Genomic DNA, 20198 nt, shown 5'->3' with positions numbered 1-20198 from the left:
TATGTAGAAAATTCTATAAAAAGATCTATAAAAAAATTTACTAGACCTAATAAGTGATTTTTAGAAATTGAAATTTAACATACCACTTAGCAATAGCATCAAAAAAACATACTTAAGAATGAATTTAAGAAAAAAATGTATAAAATCTCTGAACTAAAATCTACAGAATGCTGCTGAGAAATAGTAAAGAAAATCTAAATAGGGCAGCCCGGGTGGCTCAGCAGTTTAGCGCTGCCTTCAGCCTAGGGTGTGATCCTGGAGACCCAGGACCAAGTCCCATGTTGGGCTCCCAGCATGGAGCCTGCCTCTCCATCTGCCTGTGTCTCTGCCTCTCTCTCTCTCTCTCTCTCTCTCATGAATAAATAAAATCTTAAAAAAAAAAAAGAAATCTAAATAAATGAAGAACAATAGTATGCTTATGGATTATAAAATCAATAGTTAGAGGATTTTAATTTGCCCCAAATTGAAGAGATTCAATACAATTACAATGAGAATACCCCAGAGTTGTAAGAAATGGAAGAGACCCAAAACTTGGCAGTGAGAGGGAGAAAAAAGGGAGATTGTAACTACAGGACTTCCACTAACTTAAGCTTTAGTAATAAAGATACTGTGGTACTGGTATAAGGAAAGATGAATAGATAAATGGAAAAGAATAGAGAAATCTATCAACATTATCGCATGTCAAAAGCTCCAAAGAAATTCAAAAGGGAAAGCAGTCTTTTAAACAAATGGTAATGGGATGCCTAGGTGGCTCAGCGGTTGAGCGGCTGCCTTTGGCTCAGGGCGTGCTCCCAAGTCCTGGGGTCCAGTCCCACATGGGGCTCCCTGCACGAAGCCTGCTTCTCTCCCTTTGCCTGTGTCTCTCTCTCTCTCTCTCTGTGTCTCTCATGAATAAATAAATAAAATCTTTTAAAAATAATAAACAAATGGTAATGAAACTGCTAGACATCCATGCATCTAAACAAACTCTACTCCTACCTCACACCACATATGAAGGGTTAAGCTGAGTTCTACCACAGACCTAAACACAAAACTAAAACTATATAGCTTACAGAAAAAAGTGTAGCAGAATATCTTTACAATTATGAAGTTGGCAAAGAATTTCTTAGATTGGGATAACAAAATGGAAAATTGGATTATCAAAAATAAAAACTTCTGTTCATCAAAAAATACCAATAAAATGAAAAGATAAGCCAAAGACTAGAGGAATATATTCATAACAATATATCTGACAAATTACTTGTATTAAAATTACAGCAAAACATCACTTTTTACCACTTGAATGAGTAATATTAAAGAGATAACATCTACTGTTGGCAAACAAACAAATGGAATGCTAATACATTGTTGCTGGGAGGGTAAAATGGGCAACCATGATGAATATAGTTTGGCAGATTCTTACCAAGTTAAATATATACCTTGTGACCCAGCTATTCTAATCCTACATATTTACCCAAAAGAAAACATTTGTCCACAAAAAGACTTATACAGGAATGTTCCTAATAGTCATGTTCTGAAACAATCCAAATGTCCATCAATGTAAGAATGAATAAACAAACCTGGTATATACAATGAAATGTTGCTCAACACTGAAAAGGAATCAGTTACTGATTCATCCAAAAAACAGATACACATCACAAATGTGTTGAGTGAAAGCAGCAGAAACAAAAGACATGCTATCTGACCCAGTTTTATGAACTTCAGAACTGGCAAAACTACCTATGCTGACAGAAAGCAAACCAGTGTTTGCTTCAGGGGGAATGGGTTGACCTCAAAGGGCACAGGAAAAATTTCTGGGATGATAACAGAGGTGATGGTTATATGGGTGTTTATATTGTCAGAACTCCTTCAACTGTAGCATCAGGATATGTGCATTTTATAATATCTAAAATATTATTCAATTAAAAGAAATGAAGAGCTGAAAAGAATTCAAAAGGAAGTGAGAAATATAGAAGACTAGGAAAAGAAAATCCAACTTACATTTAACAATAGGTCCCCAAAAAGAAAAATAAGGGAAGAAAACAAATACTAAAAACTAAAATTAAAAAAAAAAAAATTTAATTAAATAAAAAATAAAAACTAAAATTCAAGAAAACCTTACTGAGGCAGGACTATTTCTGGTGTTTTGAGGGCAAGTTAGAAGGCCAGTGAAATCTGAAGACAGAGAGAATCTTAAGCAGGCTCCACACCGAGCAGGAGCCCAACACAGGGCTTGATTTCACAACCAAGATTATTACCTGAGCAGAAATCAAGATTTGGACGCTTAGCCAACTGAGCCACCCAGGCGCTCCATTGCAAAGACACATTTAAATATTTTTAATAAATGGTCTAAATACATAAGAAATTACAAAAAAATAAAATCTAATACTGTATGGGCCTAAGATAAATACATATTTAGTTTTAATAAAAGCACAAAAAGCCGGAAATGTTTCTTACTTTCCAAATATCTAAATTCTAGCACACTTAACCAATCTGAAGTTTTTTTTTAAGTAGGCCCCATGCTGGGTATGGAGCCCAACACGGGCTTGAACTCATGATTATGATATCAAGACCTGAGCTGAAATCAAGAGTCGGATACTCAACCAACTGAACAACCAAGGTGCTCTACCCACCTGAAATTTTATTTACTTGCTTAGCTAGCAATACGCAATTGGCCCTATCAATCACTTCCATTTCTTTCTAGAAGGGTCCCTTTCTTTGGTCTTTAATGTACCCAACAGAGTGCAAAACAGAGCAATAGCCTTAGTAAGACTTTACAATCTATGAAAGCTAATTTTGAAATTCTTCATAGACTATGCAGTCTATGAATATTCCAACTATTTGCAAAATGAAATAAAGATTGTTCAATTAGCTCTGATGCAGAAAAAGATACTTATACCTGTCTTTCTCTGATCCTGGAACAGTACCCGTATTGGTGGATCCAGGCACAGAAGCAATAGGGGTGCCAACAGTTCGAAGATTCTGGATTACAGATGACAAAAACTGCTGGCTAGCACTTTCATACAAATCAAAACAAATCTGATAAGCCATCAGGAGGTTGTCTTCCTTTACCAGTTTTTCTAAGATATCACTCACAGCCTGAGGGTCATCTAAGAAAATTAAGCACTGAAATGCAGATAAAGGGACAATTACATAATAATTGAAAACTTTGCCAATAAAATATTTAGACAATGACAATTAATAATACAGAAAACCTTAAAATATAAGTACAGGCAAACTGGAGATAAGATATTCTAATACTCCATTTCTTTCTTAAAAAAAAAAAAAAACTGATTAATTTTAAATTTGAATTCCAGCTCTAGCATTCCATTTCTGATCCTGGCACTAGGCAGTTTTCCTAAAATGGCATCTTCTTTCCATAAGAAAAGCAACAGTTTATATTCATAGCTCCTAATATTGTGCCTGGCAATTAGCAGTACTTGATAATTAGTAGGTGAATGAATCTTGGCTTCTTCAAATCTTACCTGTATTTTATTATCAAGTGCTCCTTAATTTGAATTTTCTGCTTAACCGTATATTATAGGAGTCATTCATTTAACACACATTGTATCATGCTAGGCCAGAATAAAAGGCACTAAAATAACCATTTTGAAGTATTTCTCTTATTATTCTTATAATCCGTCATATTTCAACAAAACTATCCAGTAAGTTTAGGATTTTTATTTTTTAAGAATTCAAATTAAATTTTGTTTCCTCAAAGCAGCAAACAGTTAATTTCAAAATGAACACATTAATCAAAGTTATTACAAATTAAGAATAGGAAATAATGGAAACAAAATAAATGATCAATAACAAGAGAATGGTTAAGGCAAAGTGCATCCACTAAATGATTATCACACAGTCAAGAAATAGTTGAAACAATAGTCTGTGAAAACTTAGAACATGGAAAAATGTTAAAACTGGAAGGATACATATAATTGATACTGTTTGCCATCAGAGAAAGGAACTTAGGAGTCAAAGGAAGGAGTGGAAAGACTTCACTGTATTCCCTTTGGTTCTTTTTAAATTTTGAATCATGCAACTGTACTATTACTTGTTCAAAAAAATGTATTTTAAAAATGTAAAAGTGTTAAAAAATTTTGAAGGAACAAGGAATAAAACAGCTTAAAAAAAACAAAACAAAACAAAACCTGCCTCTGAGGAATAAAACTGAAATACACAGGTGAGCAGAGGACTACTGATTTCATATAAGTTTTAAAACACTTATATTTTAAAAAACTATTGGGATCCCTGGGTGGCGCAGCGGTTTAGTGCCTGCCTTTGGCCCAGGGCGCGATCCTGGAGACCCGGGATCGAATCCCCACATCGGGCTCCCGGTGCATGGAGCCTGCTTCTCCCTCTGCCTATGTCTCTGCCTCTCTCCCTCTCTCTCTGTGTGTGACTATCATAAATAAATTTAAAAAAATAAAATAAAAAATAAAAAACAAAAAACTATTAAAAACTAAAAGCAAACAAAACTCCAAAAAGCTATATAGAGAAAACTGACAAGAAATACACTAAAATGTTGGTTTTCAGTGATATGATTTTTCTTCCAGGCTTTTCTATGTTTCAAACTTGCTTCAAAAGCATATAAAAAAGATGCATTACTCTAAATTTTAAAAATGTATACAGGATGAAAATATATGAGAACACATTATAGTGATAAAGTAACAAAACCCATGACAAAGTGCTATGCTCTAAGCAGAATACAAAATTTCATATAGTATGATATTGTTAAAAAGAAAACTCATGCACTTCCAGTCAACAAAATACAATGCAGCCATTAAAGATGTGCTAATAAATGGGGGAAAAAAATGTAAGCATTATCTTTGAGAAAAGGCCTAGGGAAAGGGAAAGATACACTTTTCATTTTCTGGATGATCTTAAGTTTTAAAAATGTACAAGCAAATTCATACATGGAAAGAGATAAAATATACCCAAATGTTTTGGCTGTGTCTGGGTATTAAAGCCAAGGATCATTTTTACACCTGAAATTCATTTTAGAATGACATAGCATAAGTACTGTTTTTATCTCTTCTTCTACCTTTTACTTTTTTTGACCTAGTTTCCAAAATTTCCTTAAATATTTGGAATACTTTCCAAATATAAAAAGAATACACAGGATGCATTATAACAGAACAGGTTTTTAGCTTTGTAAGATTGCTTCTTACCACTAAAAAATATAAGTGTACACCTTAATCTTCACAGGGCTGTTGTGAAAATCAACTGAGATACACATATGAAAGCATGAGAGTAACTTAACGTAACGTAAAGTAGTGAGGCGCAGCCCAGCAGTGCAGCATAAAGTAGTGTGATGTAAGTTAAGGTAACATAACATAACATAACATAACATAACATAACATAACATAAGTACCTGACAAACATTGATGAAATCGGGTTTCTCCAAGTTCATGTAGATTTTAACTAGAACCCTTAGTACCTTATTCCGAAACTGTTTATTCTGCATTAAAGACATGCAGAGCTTGAGGCTATAAGCTAGCATTCCTGGGACATCATTCTGAAAGAGAAATTTCAAGACACATCATTATCTGGTTACTGAAGCATTATTTTATTTAGAAATCAAATGGGGGGATGGATCCCTGGGTGGCTCAGCGGTTTAGCGCCTGCCTTTGGCCCAGGGCATGATCCTGGAGTCCCAGGATCAAGTCCCAAATAGGGCTCCCTGCAGGGAGCCTGCTTCTCCCTCTGCCTGTGTCTCTGCCTCTCTCTTTCTCTGGGTCTCTCATGAATAAATGAATAAAATCTTAAAAAAAAAACCAAATCAAATTACTTTAATCTATGTTCTTTAGTTATTTTAAGCAGCCAAAGCTTTATCTCCTACTTGAAAAACAGAACTTAAAAATAAACATTTTAGATAAAAATCTTAAAATGACCTATTTCCTCTTTTCATAAAAAATGGGTTGAAAACAATATTTAGTGATCACCCTGAATTCTCACTATGTGAACACAGAATACTATAAGAGTGATGCTGTTAATTATTAAAAAAAGATATATACAACTGTCCATACACCAAATGGCTATGTTTTTCAAGTATGTCTACTGAAGTCCTTTATCCTTCTGCCCCCAATCTTGTTAGTCCCCAAGTCTTACTGCTTTGTCTACACTTGATAGCCAGGAACACAGTACGATAGAGCTATTCTCCAGCTCTGAGTGATTCAAGTTTTGAGTGCTGTTGCAGAGAGCTGGTGCTCTCCTTGAGGAAATTTTTAGTCTATGTATATCTTATCCTTGAGGAAATTTTTAGTCTATGTATATCTTATAGTTCTCCAAAGCATATTCAACATCTGAGATACCAACTTATAAAATCCTTCAACATACAAGCATATTGAAGAGCTATGGGAGTACTTCTCAAAAAGCAAGTTGTGACCCATCACTGTATAATGAAATCAACTTAATGGGACCCACATTTTTGGTGAAATACAATTTTAAAATATCAGAGTTATCACAAGTAGCAAAAGTAGGTACTGTTTCATAAAACTTAAGTCATATGCATATACATGCCCTAGGATGCAAAGTAAGAGGCATTTTTTACTCTGTTCTTTTTTTGAACATTTGTCACCCCTTTACTTTATATTTTTATTTGCTCAATTACCTATTCCCCCAATGGATTGCTCCATCTGGGCAGGAACTTTGTTGTTGGTCTCATTTGCCACTATTCCAATGCCTAGAACAGTGTCTGACATACAGCAAACATTCAAAAAACATTTGTTGAGTGAATGAAAATAAATATTTTAATTCTATAACATGAAGACAAGGAAAAATTGCCCCAAAATAAAACAGAATAGAACAAGATCCAATTCTATCATATTAGGTCGCTCATTCATTTACTCATTTAACTCTTATCACTGCTGCTAAACACAAATGTTACCTACCACTAATTAGTTACTATAGTGGTAGACTCTATAAGAAAAAAAAACACAAGGCTCTCGGAAATTAACAAGAGAATTGGACCTAATCTTTGCAGTAGGGGGTAGTGGACAGTATGGGTGCTGGGAATCAATGGATCTGTAAGCAAGTGACTGTTAAAGTGAACTCTCAATCTTGAACAGGAATAAAGGAGGTAAAGAAAAGAATATTTTCAGCACAGACATTATTTCTGGTAAGAGGAATGGGGCAGGGTACATGTAGGAACTGAGGTGAGGCTGGAGTACAGAGAGCCAGCTCACGAAGACAGGTGGTAAGGCAGGCAAAGTGGGCATGAAGATTAATGTCCATTTAACTCAGTCTTGCACCTTCCTGACCACTTTCTTACACAGAATTACTACCACTGTCATAATTATTGCAAAACATCCTCAAACCAAGAAGCAAGTCTGTAGGTTTAGCCATAATAAATGCATTAAAATAATCAGTACAGTATTCTTAAAAAGGGCAGGAGAGGGATGCCTGGATGGCTCTGCGGTTGAGCGTCTGTCTTCAGCTCAGGTACTGATCCTAGGATCTGGGATGGAGTCCCACATCAGTCTCCCTGCAGGGAGCCTGCTTCTCCCTCTGCCTGTGTCTCTGCCTCTCTCTCTCTCTGTGTCTCTCATGAATAAATAAATAAAATCTTGGAAAAAAAGGAGGGGGCAGGATATTTAAAACATCTTCCCCGTGCAAGATTTAAAGGAATGAATGTGGTAAGATAAAAGCAGGTATTTGATGACCAAAAAACACAGCCACAGTTCATATGTAAATGTAAAAATAAAACATCTGGCAAAAGAGCACCTTATTATTTCTAAATTAGATTTTCTTTTCATTATCCATGGTTTTTAAATAACTTGCTTTGCTGATTCCCCATCAATAACAATCTTTAAAATCACATTATCTACCTACCGACTCCAGTATAGTCTTCTCAAAGACATCCAGTCTTCGTGTCTCTAGAGCAATACCAATGGCCTGCTTATACTTGTGATCATCTAGACATCGCTGGAACATTTTATTTACAATGCCTTCCAATCTCTGGTCAATTGGTTTTTTTTCTCCTTCTGGCAAATCTGCATTTTCCACACATTGTTTGGTGTAGTGGTCAATGCATTTTGCTATAAAGAAAATAAAACAATGAATCACCTTGTAAACAGGACTAAACTACTAGAAAAGACAAATGCCCACATTCTGTAATCATAACTTCTGGGAAAACTATAGAGTAATAAACAAATTTCAGGCTTTTTAAATTCTAGAAGTTATACTTTCAAACTAATATTGTTCCCTTCATAACAGTTACACTGGGAGGCTTATATACTAATTCTAATGAAGCTGACATTATTCAAAACATTTCTATCTTGCTATGATACTTTGACCAAAATCATATTACTCAACTTGACTGTATTGCTTATCAGAGTTGGCTACAAATAGCTACTGTTTCACTTTCAAAAACAAGTATTTGGGGGTAGCCTGGGTGGCTCAGTGGTTTAGCGCCACCTTCAGCCCAGGGCCTGATCCTGGAGACCTGGGATGGAGTCCCAGGTTGAGTTCCCTGCATGAAGCCTGCTTCTCCCTCTGCCTGTCTCTGTCTCTCTCTCTCTCTCTCTCTCTCTGTCTCTCATGAATAAATAAATAAAATCTTTAAAAACAAACAAAAATTTGCTATTACTGAGGATATTTAAAAAGACCACTTATAACAATTATCACAGAGCAATAAATTAGACTTCTTCAAATTAGTGAAACTATTAGCTCATTGACAGTAAAGACCATGTCTAATCATCTTTGTAAAATAATAGTGAGATCTGAAATGTACCACAGGTTCTAAAGACAATTCCAAAGATTTCCAAAAACCTTTCCAGCATTTGTCATATCTGTTGACATGCTGTTCCAAAGTAAGGTGGGTGAAACCTACACAATCCCCAGTCTCAGCCCCCCACCCCCACCTCACTGCCAGTGTTAAAATCCAGTGGTATACATAGGCACAATTTAGCTTTCACATTACACAATGATTTGGGTGGATGGAGAGAATAGGGCAACATACTGAAAGGTACCAATAGCATACTTGATGAGAAATATTTGTTTACAACTCACACTACTTTACAACCACATTTTAAATTTATTAGGAATAACCAATAAAAGGAATTTTCCTAAGTCTTCTTCCACCTTCATAAGGAAGATGAGTAAATACCCAAGTGAATGACATACAATAGTTATATTCTCTATAACTCATTGACTTGTCATTCTCCCTTTCAAAAAGAAGAAAGGGTACAAGGGCAAGATTAATTAGCTGCAAACTATAGCCCTGAGAAACAAATGATTTGAATTAGCATAAAGAATTACTGGCCCAGGGATGCTTGGGTGGCGCAGCAGTTAAGTGTTTGCTTTCCGCTCAGGGTGTGATCCTGGAGTCCTGGGATGGAGTCCCACATCAGGCTCCCTGCATGGAGCCTGCTCTCCCTCTGTCTATGCTTTGCCTCTCTCTCTGTCTCTCATGAATAAATAAATAAAATCTTAAAAAAAAAAAAAAAAAAGAATTACTGGCCCACTAGATGGCTCAAGTTAAATGGATCTATATTGGGAGAAGCAGTCCTTTAGTAATTTGGAATATATCACATACAGGGTCCATCCAGGCAGAACCATGCACATTTACTTACAGTTAATAAGAATAAAATCGCACTCAAAAAGCAGACCTTAAAACAATTCTGGTTGCAGAAAATCTTTACCAGTTCCTAATATGAGTTTTTTGAACCAAATATAGTTAAGTGATGAAACATTACACCTATCTTATCAGAAAGTAACAGAATTGAACAACTGGGGGATTTTCCTTAAATTATAACTGAAGGGGAAAAATATACCTCTAAGGTTTCAAATAAGATTCACGCTTTTACTTACCAGGTTTATATCACAACTATATCCCAGAATCTAGTCTCATTCCCATCTAAAGTCTTCTTATAACAGCAAGAAAATTTACTAGTTTTGAATTTTCTTTTTTTTTTTTTTTTTTTTTTTTTTTTTTTAGTTTTGAATTTTCTGGATGTATAATATTCAATAAGATCCTAGGAAGTTCTTCCCAAATTCTATTTTGTGTATCCCCTCACAAATTTCACTGATGTTCAAAACAATCCATTCTTGGGATGCCTGGGTGGTTCAGCAGATGAGCATCTGCCTTTGGCTCCGGGCATGATCCCGGAGTCCTGGGATCGAGTCCCACATTGGGCTCCCTGCATGGAGCCTGCTTCTCCCTCTGCCATGTCTCTGCCTCTCTGTGTCTCTCATGAATAAAAAAATAAAATCTTAAAAATACAATAAACAAAACAAACAAAAAACAATCCATTCCTTTTTTTTTTTTTATTTGAGAGAAAGCATGTGTGCATAGAGGGGAAGAGTATATCTCAAGCAGACTCTGTGCTGAGCACAGAGCCCAACATGTGGCTTCATCCCATGACCTTCAGTTGAAACTAAGAGTCAGATACTCAACGGACTACACAACCCAAGCACCCTCAAAATGATCCATTTTAACAGTGCCTAAAAAACTAGAAATCCCCAGGGACACCTGGGTGGCTCAGTGGTTGAGCATCTGCCTTTGGCTCAGGGCATGACCCTGGCGTCCCATACCAGGCTCCCTGCAGGGAGCCTGCTTCTCCCTCTGCTTGTGTCTCTGTCTCTCTGTGTCTCTCATGAATAAATAAATAAAAATCTTAAAAACAAAAAACCCTAGAAGTTCCCCCACTTTCATACAAAGAAAAAAGCAAAGAGGATTGGTTGATTTATCAACAATTGCCTTCTACAAGCTAAGAGGACAGCATTTAGAGAGGGAAGGCATCTACCACCTCATAGCCACTTACAGACCAACAGTTCTGTTTAAAACATGTTTTGTAAAATAGTAGCAATGCAAGCACTTGCACATCATTGTTGAAAAAATTATCAGTATTCGTTAAAAAAAAAAAAATCCTTGAAATAAAAGAAGAGAGGCTATGTGTTTTTAACTCCCCATTTCTAACTCAATAGAGAAAGCGCTCCATGTTTCAAATGTTATGGTCTATTCTTTAAAACCACTTGTTCTTTCCATAGAATTATAGATGAAAATTCCAATTCAATGACCCCCCTCCCAACAGGATTAAGTTACTTGCAACAGCAAAAACTTTAAAATCATAAATGCAGAATTCTAGTTAGAACGTCACAGACATTTGAAAGTATCCTTTGAAGCAGCTTGTGCAGCACTTCCCCATTTCTGTAAGAGAAGGCCAAATTTCTCCTTTTAAGGGTTCAGGTGAATAAGCCAGACCTCTTTTGAATCAGCAATTCAGGGGCGCTTGGATGGCTCAGCCAATTAAGCAGCTGCCTTCAGCTAGGGTCATGACCCCAGGTTTCTAGAATCATAACCCCAGGTTTTGAGAACAGAGGCCCGCCACATTGGGCTCCCTGCTCAGCGCAGCGCTTGCTTTTTTCTCCTTCTCAGTCTGCTACTCCCCCTGCTTGTCCTCTCTCTCTATGTCAAATAAATAAAATCTTAGGGATCCCTGGGTGGCGCAGCGGTTTGGCGCCTGCCTTTGGCCCAGAGCGCAATCCTGGAGACCCAGGATCGAATCCCACGTCAGGCTTCTGGTGCATGGAGCCTGCTTCTCCCTCTCCCTATGTCTCTGCCTCTCTCTCTCTGTGTGTGACTATCATAAAAAAAATTAAAAAAATTAAAAAAAAATAAAATCTTAAAAAAAAAAAAAAAAAATCAGGGCAGCCCTGGTGGCTCAGCAGTTTGGCGCCGCCTTCAGCCCAGGGCGTGATCCTGCACACCTGGGATCAAGTCCCATATCGGGCTCCCTGCATGGAGCCTGCTTCTCCCTTTGCCTGTGTCTCTGCCTCTCTCTCTGTGTGTGTCTCTCTCATGAATAAATAAAATCTTTAAAAAAAAAATAAAAAAATCAGCTATTCAAAAAAATATACTACACTACTGAAAGAATATACCCTTGTGCTCTCTGTAACTATGATTGAAAGCTTGATATTCCTATAGAACTGTCTGAAGGGTATGCAGTCTATTCTTTCATCTATTAGATCAGGAGTTTTCAAAAATTTTTTTAAAGCTACAAATTGCTGGGCAGCCTGGGTGGCCCAGCAGTTTAGCACCTCCTTCAGTCCAGGGCATGATCCTGGAGACCCAGGATCAAGTCCCACATTGGGTTCCGTGTATGGAGCCTGCTTCTCCCTCTGCCTCTGTCTCTACCTTTCTCTCTCTCTCTCTCTCTGTTTCTCATGAATGAATAAATAAATAAAATCTTAAAAAAAAAAAAGCTATAAATCGCTGAACAAAACCTTAGTTATAGTTTAATTTACAAGATAAAGAGCCCAAAGTCTTGCCAGTATACTACCCCCACTTCTAAAATAAAGAAACAAATGAAAAAAAATGATGGTTGCTAGTAGAAATAATATGGATTTTGAAGTAAGCCTACTTAATAGCCATGTGTCTCTATCATCTCAAAACTCAAGTTTTTTCATTTGTAAAATGGATATGGCCTTCCTCACAGGGCAGCTGTGGAATAAACCATGCCATGAAAAATGAGTAGCAAAGTGCCTAGCAGAATGAAGACAGTCAATAATGGTTTCTGGTATTAGAAATAACTCTATATATACTTCTATTTAAAAAAAAAGGAAAAAAAATAACTCTATAAACAGCTGTCATTTAGTTACTCATAATAATCTAACTTTTTCATATAACAGAATGCTCATTGGAGTAGCAATAACTATAATCTAAGATAACTATCTTTAGGTTGATTAGACCTTTTCTGAATAATTTCTTAGATTCTTCCATAAAATGTTTTGTGAGGTAAGTTTCTTCATTATTACTATTATTAATGTTACTGTTCATTATGTCAAAAAATAATAAATCACAAAATTGGAAGGCAGATCTAAAAACTCGGCTTGCATAATATTATAGGATTATGAACTTCCAATTAAAATTAAATTTGGCGGGCAGCCCGGGTGGCTCAGTGGTTTAGCGCCATCTTCAGCCCAGAGCATGATCCTGGAGACCCGGGATCGAGTTCCACGTTGGGCTACTTGCATAGAGCCTGCTTCTTCCTCTGCCTGTGCCTGTGCCTTTCTCTCTCTCTCTCTGTCTCTAATGAATAAATAAATAAATAAAATCTTAGAAAATAAAAATAAAAAATAATTAAATTAAATTTGGCAACAGCAAGTAGTAATTCAAAACAAAAATTTTATATGCACCACAGCAAGAAAGAAGCTGACAAGATAAAGCTTTACCAGGATGGAAAATAATTACCTATAATAGTCTCCACGTATTCAGAGTTATCATTGACATTGAAGAGGTCACCAGCTCCAAGTGCATAATTCAGAGACTCCTCAAAAGCTCCAAGGTGATAAAATACTTTAGATGCCACTAAGGCTGCAAACTGCCGACTCCGGAAACCTTCATCTTCATACAAAACTTCTCTGAAAGAAATCAGAAGTGTAAGTCTAGCTCAAACTGGTTCTCCTTAAAAATCCCATCTAAACATATTTAGTAGCGGCAAAATCCTAAACGAATTAATAAGCCATATGACCCACATCCACAATTTTTTTTTCTCAGAAAATTAGTTGATCTACTTTAATCCAATTTATAGAAATAAAATAATTTCTTACATTTTATCTACAGACTCAGAAATTTCTGCCCAGAAGTCATTGACAACTGCATTCAATTTATGTAGTGCAAATTCCTGTAGAAGATAAAAATAAAATTCAACATTGAGAGACTTACCATTACAATTTTTTACCAAAAAAAGAAAAAAAACCTTCTGGCAAATCAATGGCCAATTTTTCAGTTATATTTACTAAAACGTTTAACCTATGAAAAATACAAAAATTTACTGACTTCTGTTTTCTCTTGGGTTTATACATTTCCTTTCCGTTTTCAATCATAAAACATCAGACTAGACATAGGTTATTCCATATAACGAACATCTTTCTTCTCTGTATATACAAAATTGATTATGAGTCTGGATATAAATGAATTCAGGTTTGTAGAGCCACTTTAAGTATGTTCCAAAGTTTAGTCAAATAAAAATAATTTAAAAATATGTGACACAGAAGAACAATTTTTTGTGCTTTCCTCTGATAAAGAAACAAGGGTGGGTGGGGAGTGTTCTGGTGCCATACTGAGAATTTTTTACCTTAACCTTGTTAAACTCTAGGGAAAACCAATTGCTACTGCCAAAATATCGTCCTTTGGGGCTAGATTTGAATGGGTATAGACTGTTTAAGATGGTGTTTTTAAATGATGGAAAATATACAAATATCATTAAATTCAGAGTTTCCAGTGTTCATATTAACCCTAGTTAATTTTTCTTCAACTCATACCTTAAGCTGTGGTTCTTCCTCATCCAGAAGAGAAATTATTCCAGCTATAAGACAAAAAGTATATCATGATTATGAAGTATATGCTAAGATAGAAGCTATTACTTAGTTAAAAAATATCACAATTAGGGCAGCCCAGGTGGCTCAGCGGTTTAGCACCACCTTCAGCCTAGGGTGTGATCCTGGAGACCTGGGATCAAGTCCCACGTCGGGCTCACTGCATGGAAGCCTGCTTCTCCCTCTGCCTTTGTCTCTGCCTCTCTCTGTGTGTGTTTCTCATGCATAAATAGATAAAATCTTTAAAAAAGAAATATCACAATTAGAAAAGTAGTTTTTGAGGAGTGACTGAGGAGTGACTTCACTAGAAGAATGATTATTTTTCTTTATAACTGTAACTGTTTCTATTTTGAAGTTTAAGAATTATGTTATCGAATCACCATGACACCACAAAAATTACATTTGCCAAGTTCACTGGTTTTCAAAGTATAGTCCTTGAACACACAGGATTAGCATTACCTCGGAACTTACTAAAAATGGAAATTCTTGGGCAGCCCAGGTGGCTCAGCAGTTTAGCGCTGCCTTCAGCCCAGGGCGTGATCCTGGAAACCCAGGATCGAGTCCCTTGTCGGGCTCCCTGCATGGAGCCTGCTTCTCCCTCTACTTGTATCTCTGCCCCCTCTCTTTCTTCTGTGTATTTTCATGAATAAATAAATAAAATCTTAAAAAAGGGAAATTCTTGGCCCTCTCCTAGATCTATACTATATCAGAAATTGTGGGGATAGGGTCCAGTTATAGGGCCATGAGTTTTCCATGTAATACTGATAATACAGTTTGAGCAAATCTCTGGCCAAACTGACCAAAATGGGAAACCTTCACAGACAACTTTAGAATAAATTTATTCACACGAAATAAATCAACAGTTATGAAATTATTTACAGAAAAAGGTGAAGTCATCAACTCAACAGAGTAAAATATACCAATTACTTCAAGATGCCTCTATTAAGGCACCTCCTTTGTATCACAAGTAACCGAGAAGGTATGTTAAATGATGAGCAATCTTACTTGTTCTGACTTCAAATGACCCAAGTACAGCGTTCTCCACATGACCTTGAGGTGTTAGCATTAACACTGGAAAGTAAACTATCCTCTCCAAAAGAATATACCTTGAAATATAGTCATATGTCAAAGGGATTATTAGAAAACATATGGGGAATTACTGTCCTTAGATCTCAAAGAAACAAAACACACAAAACTAAACTGTCTCTCGGATGTTTTCCATATGGATCTTAAAATCATTCTGGAACACTGAACTGAAACTATGAGTTGATTAAAAAGTGTCAAGATAAGTTTACTTAGGAGATGTAGCCATTTTGATTGATAAGTATAGGTTTGCCAAGTAGTTCCAGCAGTCTTTAGAGAGCCATACAGGAAAGGATACAACACTTAGCCAACAAAACGAACCATTGTGCTGGCTAGGGCATACTACTATTCTAAAAGCATAAGAGCAGATAAAAAGAACTTCTTGGTACTCTAGCTTGGTATGAGAAGTCCAGAACAGAAAGGCTAAACTGAAAGAACAGAGAAGACAAATTAAAAATGTAATGGGGGAGTGGGGTGGATTATGAACTAGTGATGTGGGATAGCTGATAGATAAGAATCCTTTAAATGTGGAACAGATTGGGATCCCTGGGTAGTTCAGCGGTTTAGCCCCTGTCTTCCACCCAGGGCATGATCCTGGAGTCCTGGGATCGAATCCCACGTCAGGCTCCCTGCATGGGGCCTGCTTCTCTCTCTGCCTGTGTCTCTGCCATTCTCTCTATCTGTGTGTCATAAATAAATAAATAAATAAATAAATAAATAAATAAATAAATAAATAAAATCTTTTAAAAAAACTGTGGAACAGATCATGAACAGCAGAACACTTCATAAACATACTAAAAATGCTACTCATTGCCTATCATCAATCAGTGGTGTGTTTGAACTGCTTCAAAAGAGGTGATGAATCTCTTACACCCTCCTGTTTTGTATTATTTATGACTAATTTGTTGTCCTTATGACTAATTTGTTGTCCTGGCTTAGAAATGCAGCCTTTGTTCATGGAACACAATTAAATCAAATACTCTACACTCCTACACAATTACTTCCCATCTTAAAAACAAAACAGAACTTCTCTTCAGATGGGGGGAGAGGGAGATACACAAGGAATGTGAAAAGTTTAGGATGCTAGAAAAATCTCTTCTGCCATGATAAAAAGTAGCAGATATTACCTAAACTTCTTCAATCAGGTTATAGCAATATTTGGATGTTATTTATAAATATGGAAGTACGTTCCAGAAGAAACAGCTTAAAAGTTGAAAATGAATGTTTTGGGATGCCTGGGTGGCTCGGTGGTTTAGCATCTGCCTTTGGCCCAAGGTGTAATCCTGGAGTCCTGGGATCAAGTCCCGCATTGGGCTCCTTGCAGGGAGCCTGCTTCTCCCTCTGCCTATGTCTCTGCCTCTCTCTCTCTCTCTCTCTCTCTCTCTCGTCTCTCTCATGAATAAATAAAATCTTAAAAAGACAATGGCTGTCTCCAGGGATGAGGAAGAGAAAAGAGGAGTGGGAGATTACTGCTTTAAGGCTTTTTAGCATAATTTCCCTTTATGTGCCTATATTATGTTAAAAAAAAACCACTCAATCTCATACCTCTCTCCTGTAACCACCTATCTCTATCTCTCCACTCCCTTTTGCTGCTGAATCTTTTGAAAAATTTAACAATACGTGTTCATCTCTTATTCACCACTGTTCTTACTGCTTAGCTAGTGACTAGAGAAAAAAATGAATGAATAACTTGATGAATCCATACCAGAACCATGAGGCTAGTCTTTAAGCACCTGGGACAGATCCTAAGACACTGTGAGCGGAAAGAACGTGGAAACAAGGTGACAAAAGGTTCTGAGCAAAGGCTGGTAAGTGATCCACTAAATGTAACAAATGATAGTAACAAATACGCCTCACCACCAATATACTGTATCACCACGGAGTCTCAGAGTAGGACCTCAAAGATCATTACTAGTCACCTGGAATAGGTTTAAATTCTATTATATTCCCATCAAGTGCTTTTTCAGCCTCTACTTAAAATACTCTAGGGATTAATTTATAGATTTGATTAGCTGACTGATTTCTTCATTCAAAATACACTTTTGGGGGGAATCCATGGATGGCTCAATGGTTCAGTGCCTGCCTTCGACCCAGGGTGTGATCCTGGAGTCCTGGGATCCAGTACCACAACAGGCTCCCTGCATGGAGCCTGCTTCTCCCTCTGCCTCAGTCTCTTCCTCTCTTTGTCTGTCATGAATAAATAAATAAAATCTTTAAAAAAAATACACTTTTGAACATCTGCCATCTATCTGTTTGGCAGTGCTCTAAGAATTAACAAGTTTTGCTGCCCAAAATTGTACCAGATAGTAAATGAGGTAAGTAAACAAAGTAATCACAGAACTATGAGTTGGACAGCTGAGGGGAAGAGAGGTAGGCAGCGTATTTTAACAAAATGATCAGGAAAGACTAACATTCAAACTGAGACTAAAGATTGAGAAGCTAAGGGAAAACTTGAGGAAAAAGACTCTAGATAGAGGGAACAGAAGGTGCTAGGGTCCTGAGGTTAAGATAGAACCTGACATACTCAGGAACAGAAAGAGCAGTAGGATGTAGTGAGTGAAAAAGAGAGTAGTAGACAAAGCAGAAATCAAATCATTTAAGTCTTTGGTTAAAAGTCTGGATTTTATTCTAAACACAATGGAAATGACCAGAGATTTTAAGCAAAAAAAAAAAAAAAAGACCTGTGATTAAAGTTTGAAAAAAAATTACTCTGCCTACATACAGCAAGAAGAACGGACTATATGAAGATAACGGTGGAAAAACAAAATCTTAAGGCTGTCACAGTAACCCAGACAAAAGATAAAAGATGGCTTGGGATAAGAAGAAGCCGTGGCATTGGATGGATGTGAAACAGAAGGACGCCTACATTTACAAGTGGCAAGAAACGTTACCTTTCGGGAGCAATGACTGGAAAAACTCTGTCCTCTTTGAGCTAAAATTCACTTCATTTGCATCGCTTGGGGACAAAAGTCTAATTCCAGGTACAGGTGACAGCTCTCGGAAATCTCTGAAGGTAACTTCTAGGTTTCTAGGGTCAAGCAATCCTCCACAGATATATGGGTTTGAGCTCCTCCTTAACAAGTCAGTTTGACCGCTAGCCTGTTTACAGCAAAACACTTGTGGACAAACCTAGATAACACAGGACGAGGAAAGGATGTGTGTGTGTGTGTGTGTGTGTGTGAGAGAGAGAGAGAGAGAGAGAGAGAGAGAGCAGGTAAGAAAAAAAAAATCAAACCACTAAGGCTGTGGACAGCTATATGCAAATGACTCTGCGGTGGGTGGTGGGTGGTGGGTGGTGGGTGGGTGGGGGCCTATCTTCACAGCTCCTGGCATTTCAAGGCCATCACCCGAGCCTACAGAGGCAACGGTGAAGCGTTGCAACTTGCACCGCACGCCCAAGAATTCTTCCCTCAATGCAGAAGTCTTTACCGAGTACCTAGTCTCCGATCCACAGACAGGTTATCAGTATCAAGCAGGCTCCGGGGGGCTGTCTGGGCGCTCGAGCTGAACACTAGCGGAGCACCCCGAGAAACACCCCGCCTCGAGTGCGCTTCAGACTGGACCCCAAGGAGAACGGAGCTGGGGTTAGGTCCGGGCGCCTACAGAGTAGTGAGGCTGCCGCCCCCCCCACCCCCCCACCCACCTGCGGGGAAGCGCTGGGATCACACGATCCCCCGGCGCCAAACTCGGAAGCGACAGGATCGAGGGAGCCCCCCCACCCCCCGGGGGCGGAAAAGGGCCCAGGAGCCCCTCGGGCGCGGGCGCGGGCGCGGGGGTGTGACCGCGGGTGGGACGCGCTGCGGGTGGGCGGCACGTCCCGGCCGGAGGTGACCGCCGGGGCCCTCGGGGAGGCCGGCCCACACAGGCAGCCCCCGGGCCCGGGGGTGCGCGGCGGGCAGCGAGGGGCCGCGCAGGCCGGCGCTCCGCCGGGAGGTGCCCAGTCACCGGCCCTGACTCAGCTAAAAGCCGGCGTGGCGGCTCCTCCCTTTGGGCGCCGGCGGCGGGCGCACTCACCAGCTGAAGTGATCATGGCTGCGTCCCGCACGAGCCCGCCCGCTCGCTCGCCGTCCCGGCCGCGCCGTGTGTCTGTCAGCTCCCGGCCCGTGGGCTCCGCCGCGCCTCCCGCTCCCCGGTGCGCTGCTCAGTCAGTCGCCTCCTCAGGCCGCCGGCTCGCGTCTCTCCCAGGACCCCGCCCGCCGCGGGGCTGCCCGCCGCTCCGCCTGCCGCTCGGCGCGAACTCTCCCCGCCGCGGCCTGCGGTTTTCCGCGCCGCCGCCGCCGCCGCCGCCCCGGCCCTCGCCGCGGGGTGCGCGGAGAGCGTCATGTTTTCTCTTACCCTCCTCGAGGTTCAGCGCTCCCGCTGCGGCGCGAACACTGCTGGGCACCTGCGATCGGGCTTCAGAATAGCCACCCCCAGAGAGAGGACCCCATTATCACCCGCCATTGCTCAGAGCAAGGGTGTTGCGGGCAGGGGCTCGCGGTGCTCGCAGCGCCACCTGCTGCTTGGGCGGACTCTCCGTAGTTATGCCCCCGCCCTCCCCGGCCCTCATCCTCCTCCCTCTCCCAGCTCCAGCCAAACTTTTGGGGGTAGGAACAATGCAAAGGGCATTTTGTTAGAAAAGTGTGTTTTGGGAGATCCCTGGGTGGTTCGGCGGCTTAGGGCCGCCTTTGGCCCAGGGCGTGACCCTGGAGACCCGGGATCGAGTCCCGCTTTGGGCTCCCTGCATGGAGCCTGCTTCCCTCTCTGCCTCTCTCTGTTTCTTCTTGAATACATAAATAAAATCTTTACAAAAAAAAAGAAAAGAAAAATGAGTT

General features: G+C 39.2%; 1 protein-coding gene across 1 annotated transcript in view; it reads right to left on the bottom strand.

Moving 5' to 3' along the window:
• Window positions 1-19562, bottom strand: part of PSMD1 (proteasome 26S subunit, non-ATPase 1) — a 93231-nt gene extending 73669 nt beyond the window's left edge. Inside the window, exons 1-7 of the mRNA XM_038574162.1 lie at window positions 19399-19562; window positions 14248-14291; window positions 13534-13607; window positions 13175-13344; window positions 7813-8018; window positions 5354-5497; window positions 2879-3105 (exon numbers count right to left, since the gene is read on the bottom strand). Of these exons, the coding sequence (XP_038430090.1) occupies window positions 2879-3105; window positions 5354-5497; window positions 7813-8018; window positions 13175-13344; window positions 13534-13607; window positions 14248-14291; window positions 19399-19414 (881 nt within the window). The 5' untranslated portion in view covers window positions 19415-19562. The remainder of the gene's footprint in view (window positions 1-2878; window positions 3106-5353; window positions 5498-7812; window positions 8019-13174; window positions 13345-13533; window positions 13608-14247; window positions 14292-19398) is intronic.
• Window positions 19563-20198: the final 636 nt, after the last annotated feature.

The sequence above is a fragment of the Canis lupus genome, chromosome 25 (genome assembly GCF_011100685.1).
Source record: "Canis lupus familiaris isolate Mischka breed German Shepherd chromosome 25, alternate assembly UU_Cfam_GSD_1.0, whole genome shotgun sequence".
Classification (NCBI taxonomy): Eukaryota; Metazoa; Chordata; class Mammalia; order Carnivora; family Canidae; genus Canis; species Canis lupus.
The sequence above is the reverse complement of the archived record's forward strand: the minus strand, read 5'-3'. Positions and strand labels throughout refer to the sequence as shown.